At 41.7% G+C, this 8,495-nt stretch overlaps 1 protein-coding gene across 1 annotated transcript in view; it reads left to right on the forward strand.

Annotated features, from left to right (window-relative positions):
* Nucleotides 1–8,150: 8,150 nt before the first annotated feature.
* Nucleotides 8,151–8,495, forward strand: part of LOC145661813 (uncharacterized) — a 6,315-nt gene continuing 5,970 nt past the window's right edge. The window contains exon 1 of the mRNA XM_081727148.1: nt 8,151–8,495. This exon is cut by the window's right edge and continues 529 nt beyond it. Coding sequence (XP_081583274.1) covers nt 8,151–8,495 — 345 coding nt within the window.

The following is an 8,495-nucleotide window of genomic DNA, read 5'->3' on the forward strand; positions in this document are numbered from 1 at the left end:
AAAGCTTAGCTTAGCTTAGCTTGAAAGTGTGGTTTTGTGTCGAGTATCGGACAAAAGTCCCTGACTCGATGACAGCTATAGAAAAGAAAATGATTAGACCTGTGGGGGTGAGTTAGAATATGAGATACGACGACGTCATGTGACCTTCAGCTGCAACTGTCGCAGTGAGGGGGAAAGTGTGGGTAAAGAGTTATGCTACAACCGTGGCGTCCTGTAAGTTCGTCGGTGTGTATGCGCTGTGCCAATGGCTGCTATAGCGGGGTTGACGTGGCGGGGGAGGTTGGCCCAAAAACGAGTATGGTGTTGATGTAACACGTCCCGGATAGGATATATGTTTAAGTCCTCTAAAAGTTGACGATTGCGCGTATATCGGTCATGGCCTGTTATGATACGAGCTGCCCTGGTTTGCACACTCTCGACCGTGCGCAAGTGACTGAGTGCCGCATGTTGCCATGCTGGACATGCGTAGGTGACTGTGGACAAAATTACCATTTTAAAGACGTGGAGTCTTGTTTCATGACTTAAGGCACTGCAACGCAGAATAGTATAGATGGCAGACAATTTTCGAAGGGCTCGGTGTTTAATGTCCCTGATATGAAGACCAAAAGTAAGGCCTCGATCTAATATAACTCCCAAGTATTTAGCATGCAGACGGTGCGGAACTTCAATGTTGTCATAGTATAAACGATGGATGGTTCTGCTGCGTCTTTTGCTATAGCAGACTGCAACGCTCTTTTCCGCGTTGATTTTTAGGCGCTAGATGGTAGCCCAACGTTGAAAGACATTGAGTTGGCGCTGCATGTAGTGGTAGGAAAGACGAAGATTGCTGCTGTTCGTAAAGAAAGCAGTGTCATCGGCGTATGTTGCAGGAAAACAGTGTGGCACAATGGGTAAGTCTGCGGTGTATAAGGTGTAAAGCAGAGGCGAAAGAACCGCGCCTTGAGGCACACCAGCTTGAATTGGTTTGGGAGCAGACTTGGTCTGTCCCACAGAGACATGGAAAAAGCGATGAAAGAGGTATGAAGTGAGGAGTTTGAGATAAGGTAAAGAGAAACCTTGTAAGCGAAGTTTATAAATGAGGCCTGGTAACCACACTTTATCAAACGCCTTCGAGATATCAAGGTATACACCCACAACATATTGTCGTCGATTAAAAGAGGTAGTCAGGTGGTCGACTACCCTCACTAATTGGCTTGTTGTGCTGTGGTTAGCACGAAAACCAAATTGATGGTGGGGGAGTATATCTAGAGTGGTGACGTGCTCGTGATGTCGGGCGAGAAGCACTCGTTCGAAGAGTTTGCTCACATGAGATAATAGGCTAATTGGTCTATAGTTTTCTGGGAGAGTCGGATTTTTACCTGGTTTAGGGAGAAGAATGACTTTCGCTTCTTTCCAAGCACGGGGAAAATAGCAAACCTGAAGGATGCCTGTAAATAAAACGCTTTTTTTTAATGCTAGCACGAGGCTAGCTACCTCTGAGAGGGCTACACCCTCTTTCAGGAGAAGATGTGACGGAAAAGTAGGATTGGCTTAAGGGTGGCTGGTCTAAGTGAAGGTAAATTATTTATTTATTTACTTTATTAACTTTCTTAAAGCATTGTATAAGCCATTATGATCTTTGCGATCATAATCATTAGGATGTGAAGAGGAAAACTACACAAATATATAACTTAATAAACACATAGAAATTACATAATACAAAATGATAAAACAAAAAATATATATAAAAAATGAATGATAGGAACACAGATACATATAGATAATAATAGAAAATGGAAAAATATGAAGATATCTGTATGGAAATGCAGGCATAGATCCTGGGTGACAAATGAATATGGTGGCAGAGAAAAGGACGTACATAAGCTTCAATGATATTGTTATTATGTTAAATCGTGATAAAAGGATGAGCGTGAAAGATGAGATGAGGTGCAAGCACAGGACAACACAAGGGAAATGTTAGGAAGACGAATGCAGTTATCTTCTGCCTAGGGGCGACGCTAGGCTAATGAAGACAGGAGGAGCCCTGTTAGTTACAAGAGGGTTTACTGTGCACTATATGAAGGAAAAACATGAGGTAGATGAGCATGCAGACGATAATCCTCCAGAAGTGTGAGGTCCAGGTGATCAGGGGAAGCGAGTAGCAATAAAGAGTATACAGTAAATGTAACGGTGTGTAATAATATCGGGGTCGGGAGGGATGGAGTGCGAGATGGTGCATAGTGACAAAAAGAAGAGGATGATGTCCAGTGTAGCGTGTGGTGATAAATCTGTGACGGAGTGTCTCCAGGTGAAATTTGAGAATAGGAAAAGTGATGAGTGAATACAGGGCACGAGTAGGACTAGGTAGAAATATGCGAAAAGCAAGACGGAACGCATGCCGTTCGAAAATATCAAGTTGCTTATAATAGGATAGTGGAGCGGAGATCCAAGCGGGAAAACCATATGTGATGACTGGTCGGAGAAAAACTTTGTAAGTATTAAGAACTAGACTTGGAGATAGGCCCCAGGTAGTGCCGGTGAGACGTTTCAATAAATTAAGTCTGTTTCGTACTTTGGTGGTCACTGATTTGAGATGTGGGGTCCAAGTCAGACGGTGGTCAAAAACTATCCCAAGATAGGTTACTGTTTTTGAAGGCCGGAGGGGAACCTGGTTAACTGTAAGGGAAAGTAAAGAAGGATTTCGATGAACTTTGGTGCGTTTGCGTGGCGGAATAAAAACTATAGTTTGGGTTTTGGCAGCATTTATTGTTAAATTCCATTTGCGACACCAGGCTATAAAGCGATTAATAGCTTCCTGAAGACAGACATTGATTTGTTGGATAGTTCGGCAGAGTGCCAGAAAAGCTGTGTCGTCCGCATATTGTAACAGGTGAACATTAGGAGGTAATTCGGGAAAATCTGCGACAAAGAGAACATACAATAAAGGTGATAAGGCAGATCCTTGTGGCACACCGCACAGTAGAAAAATAGGATGAGAGAGTGCATCATTGATAGCGACATGATAAACGGCAGACGAGAAAATGATAGATGAGGCGGATGATTGTGATAGGAAGATTGAGTTTAATGAGTTTATAGATAAGTGCCAAATGCCAAACTTTATCAAAGGCTTTTTCAAGATCAAAGAGAACCATACATGACGGTTGAACGGAGTTATAATGATTGGTAATAAGTGTAGAAAGGCGGAGTAATTTGTCATTTATTGAATAGGAAGGTCGAAAACCAGCCTGATGAGAGGGAATAATGTTTCGATCTGTTAGGTATGGACGTAAGCGTTTGACAAGAATGCGTTCGAAAATCTTGCTGAAAGTGGAGGTTAACTGGATCGGTCTGTAGGATGAAGTGTCGGATGGTGGTTTATTCGGTTTTGGAAACATAAGAGTTTTTGATACCTTCCAATCTATCGGAAAAAAGCCAGTGCGAAGTATGAAGGTGTATATCAGTGATAGAAGTAGGAGTAGTGTGATGGGGCTTTCTTTAATGTGGCGATAGGTGATACGATCGAATCCTGGAGCTGTGTTGCGTTTTCGCCGGACAACAGAAGTAATTTCTTCGACTGTAATCGGAGCAGTGAGAACATGTTCAGGAAGTCTATGAGTCACAGCAGGTTGAAGAGATTTAGATTGAGTATTTACTGCCTCAGCAGGGTGAGGGTGGAACATATGATCAGGTGGAGACGGTGTAAATATATTTTGAAGATAATTGGCGAAAGCGTTCGCTTTATCCTGGTCGGAAGGAATGGCTGTATTATCCAGTAGAAGGGGGTAAGGAGTCTTAGTGATTTTTCCACAGAGTGCATTAAAGCGTTTCCAGTAGAGTGTGGGATGCGATGTTTCAGAAAGATGATTACATGTTTTGATCCATTGGCGTTGCTTATAAGCTGTAATATAGTTGCGAACAGTTCTCTGGAGTTGATGGTGAAGACGTAAAGTATCAGGGTTTCGAGTGTGCAGGTATTCCCGATAACACTGACGAGAACGACGGATCATAGCGAGATAGTGAGGTGGTAGTTTAGGTCGATAAGGTACTGATTCGGTTTGTGGAATGTATAGAGCTGAAGCTTGCTGAATAGCATTGGTTATAGTGGTGACCTGCGTCGAAAGCTCGTCAGGAGTGGTTGGTGAACGATAATGGTCGATGGTAGCAGAGATGTAAGTGCGATAATTGGCCCAATCTGCTTTATCATAACGTGGTGTGAGATGAGGTGATGATGCTGCTTGTGAAGGGACGAGAACAGTATGATATGTGATTTTAATGGGAGCGTGATCACTACCTAGTAAGTCTAAGACTGCCACGGTACAACGTGTAACTATTGTATTGGATGTAATTGCAATATCGGGTGTGGTATTGGAAACTGGACGTGTGGGCGAAGGAAGGTTGAGAAGAATTCCTGAAGTCTGAGATGCTATATGATCTTGAAATTGGGTGCGTTCATGAGCAGAGCGACTATGAAAATTTACGTCTGCGAGGATGATAAAATGTTTGAAGTTATTAGAGATGTGAGTGAAAAAATCTAACGGAATTGGAGTGCCGGGTCTGACGTAGATGGTAGCGAAAGTAAGAGCGATGGATTTAAAATACAAAGTAGCTACGATATGCTCTGGTAAGGCTAGTGCAGGGCAGCTATGCTGTCTGAATGGTAGATTATGGCGAAAGCCCATAGCAACTCCACCGTTCGCTCTTAACGCTGGTGTCATGTTATCATGGCGAAGCAACGTGTAGTTAGGAAATCTGCATTGCATGGACTGAGTCAAAAAAGTTTCATTCAGAAGAAAAGCAGTGATGTGTTCTTGTAGGAGTGCTTGAAAAAGAGTTTTATTCTTGGTGATTGAACGAATATTGAGAAACAGAAAGCTGATATCCATGACGACCAAGATATTAAACAGATGTTTCGAGTGGTGTAGTATGGAAGTGAACATAATTGTTTGAGTAAGTGGCATACAGAGCTACATGAAAAGTGGCTTTAGCGGCAAGAGTGAGTTGCTGAAGGATGTGTGGACGATGGAAAGGATGAATATTCTGCAGGGTTAATGTGAGAAATTCTAACAGTTTACCAACGGTGACTGGATCATTTACTGAAGTTTCTGTGTTGGTGGAGGTGGAGGTAGACTGAGTACGTAATGGTACTACTAATTCGGGGTGTGTTTGGTCCGGGGATGGTTTGCGTTTACATTTATAACTATAGGTAGGGTGGCGCTCCGCGCACGCAGAACATTGAGGTGGAAGGTTCATATTAGGGCAAACACGAGTTAAATGGGGGCCAGAGCAATACCCACATTCAGTGGGGTTTGTACAATGCGCTGTTGCATGATTGTTGTACGTTTGACATTTTTCGCATCGTAATGGCAATGGCGCAGACGATCGAGAGGGTTCAACGCGATGTTTGCGCTTGTAAATGAAGGCACCATGAGTAAGCAGATGGTCGATCGTCTCTTGAGATATGGTTAGGACTCGCACCATGTAAGTAGGCCCAGTGTTATTACGAATGCGAATAATTTTATCAATGGTATGCCCCTCGTTGCGCAATTCCTCGTGTATTTCATCATCAGAATATGATGGATCGACTCCCCTGATAACTACAGATAACATCGGAGAACGTTTTGGAGGAGGTGGTATCTTACGACGAGTAGCGTTCAAGGAGACAAGTGTAGCATTTTTTCCGAAAATCTCGAACGAGGCTTTATTACGGACTGTAGATAGGAAGTTAGCATCAGATGATTTGAAGATAAAGCCATTGCGGGTTTTTACAACTTTAGTGAGTGGAATGCTTGGCAGGTATTTGCGAAGTTGAAGGATGATGAATTTTTCATTGGTGAATTTAGTGTCGAAGTTTTGAAGCAAAAAGCAGTGAGGTGAAGATGAAACAGGATGAACAGATGTTGATGATGGGCGTGCTGTCGGTGAAACGTCGGCTTCCATGTCAGATGATTCTGAAACATCGATATGGTGTTTCTTAGCAGGAGGCGAATGTTTGACCCTATCAGAGTAACTGGGTTGGCTCCGTGGAGATCGAGATCGAGATCTAGAACAGGCTGATGTAGTGGAGGCGGTTGAGCGTTCAGAAGCTCGTCTTTGTCTCTCGGCATAGTCCTTCCACTTCTCCACCTTCGTGGAGATAGCAGGTGGGCTAACGAAGACTGGTGGTAAGCCTCCATGTCGACTTTCTGAAGATGCTCCACTGCCTGAGCCTGGGTCTGCCATCGCAAATAACGAGCTATTGTCACGAGAGCTGAACTTTACTCGAGAAGATGGATGATGATATGTGTTGATGAGTAGGTGGGACAACCCGTTCGGATAGTTGTCCAGGGGGAGCAGGTCCCCTGCCTCGATCTGTAGAACCGGCTGCCCTTGGCTTGATCAGTCTGACAGACGGTTCGCGCAAAAGAGACAGGGAAAAAGCTCAGGATCAGGAAAAGGAAGGTTATTTGCAAAACTCGTCACTGTTCTCTCAGTGGCGCTTCAGAGCAAGCTCTGGGAAAATATGTAAATAAAACGCCTGAGCTCCAACCTATAACTTTGGATTTCAAACCTCTGATTTACCGTTATTTGTGATTTCACGTTTAATAAAGACAAATGTCTTAAAGTATGTGTACTTTAAATAAATTATTTAAATAAATCCGTTCTTCATAAAGTTTATTTTTTAAAAAATATTGTTCAAAGCCTTTGTATTATAATAAGCCTTTTCCAAAATCAATGCAAATGAATTGTGCTGCCATCTTTGGAGTTCTTTTAAACTATACGTTTCTGGACGTTCATATGTTTGTGGCCAATCCTTTCGTCAATGAGATCTCGGAAACTATAGGCTCTAGAAAGATGACGTTTTCACTGATCGGTTGCAAATTTTATGTAGATTGTCCAGTTCTAATTGAATATTTCAAAAAAAAAAAAAAAAAAACATGACCAATATTTCTTTATTACATTTTTACGGATACACTGGAAGTGTTGAAATTAAAAAAAAACTAAAGCATCATATCCTACGCATTATACATTCCAATCCCACATAATTGTATACGGGGTTGCATACTTCTCAGGCATATGTTTCATGGGCAATTGATAATGAAAAACGAAGTATAACCATTTCTCCACTCTAAGTTGAATCTTTATTGTATGGAGGGTTTTGATCAATGAACACAATATATCACTGACATTATAATTAATTGTTTGTGTAATGTATTTGCTTATTACATACTGCATGCAAGAAGAAATAAAACACTGATCATACATGAATTAAAAACTCCAACCGGAAGTGGGCTCATATCTTGCAAACGGTGCGAGATATTAAAAAAGTAATCGAAAAAATCTCTTTATGGTATCTCTTGCCAATTTTTATCAAGACGTCTTTCACTTGTGTTTGTAAAGGGACATGTGCAGATGTGAGGAGTAATAAGTAGGGGTGTTCGGAATTGAGATTTCAATTCCGGAATTCGGAATGTCGATAATTCCGGATTTTTTCGGAATTCCGATTTTCGGAATCTCGGAATTTCGGAATTTTCGGAATCTCGGAATTCCGGAATTTTCGGAATCTCGGAATTCCGGAATTTTCGGAATCTCGGAATTCCGGAATTTTCGGAATCTCGGAATTCCGGAATTTTCGGAATCTCGGAATTCCGGAATTTTCGGAATCTCGGAATTCCGGAATTTCGAAATTCCGAGATCCCGGAATTCCGAAAATTCCGGAATTCCGATCTTCAGAAATTTCCGATGGAGTTTAAAAATTCCGGAATTCCGACCTTCTGAAATTTAGTATCGTGTTCTGGATTCCGGAATTCCGATCTTCCGAAATTTCAGATCTTGTTTCGAGATTCCGGAATTCCGATCTTCCGAAATTTCGGATCGCGTTCCAAGATTCCGGAATTCCGAACTTGTGATATTTGCGATGAAGTTCCGGAATTCCGATTTTCCGAAATCAAATCTATTAGAGGCTTTATATTTTAGTATAGATATGTCGAAATACCAACTGAAAATGTTCGTTGTGTAACAACAGTAGTGCCAATATTGTAAAGGCCATTGTTAACTTGAGTGATTTCCAACATTTGAGCTGTTTCGCTCATACTTTAAATATTGGAGTGAACAAAGCCCTTGAGCTACATCCAGTCAATGAAGTTATTAGGTAACTTCGTAAACTTAGACAAATTACGAGTCGCAGCAGCAAAATGAGACGTGCGCTGCAAGAAGAGCAAGATGCATTAGGCCTCCCGCGCAAAGTACTTCCGTCATGCACGCCAACAAGGTGGTGGTCTACTCTTCCTTTGATACAGGTAGCTTTAACAAATCAAGAAGCAATAGCAAAATTTCTGTCCCGAACAAAACATAAAAACCTTATCCTTCAGAACAAAGAAATAGAATTATTAAATATGATCATGACCCTATTATCGCCCTTACAAATGCTTTGTGACAGTATGTCAGCTGAAACATCGGGCATATGGCTATTATATGAACAAATCTTAAAAGATTTTCAAATCGAAGAATCTCAACAGATAGAAGATACATCACAACAA

Source organism: Thermobia domestica, chromosome 10 (assembly GCF_964235325.1).
Source record: "Thermobia domestica chromosome 10, izTheDome1.hap1.1, whole genome shotgun sequence".
Taxonomy (NCBI): domain Eukaryota; kingdom Metazoa; phylum Arthropoda; class Insecta; order Zygentoma; family Lepismatidae; genus Thermobia; species Thermobia domestica.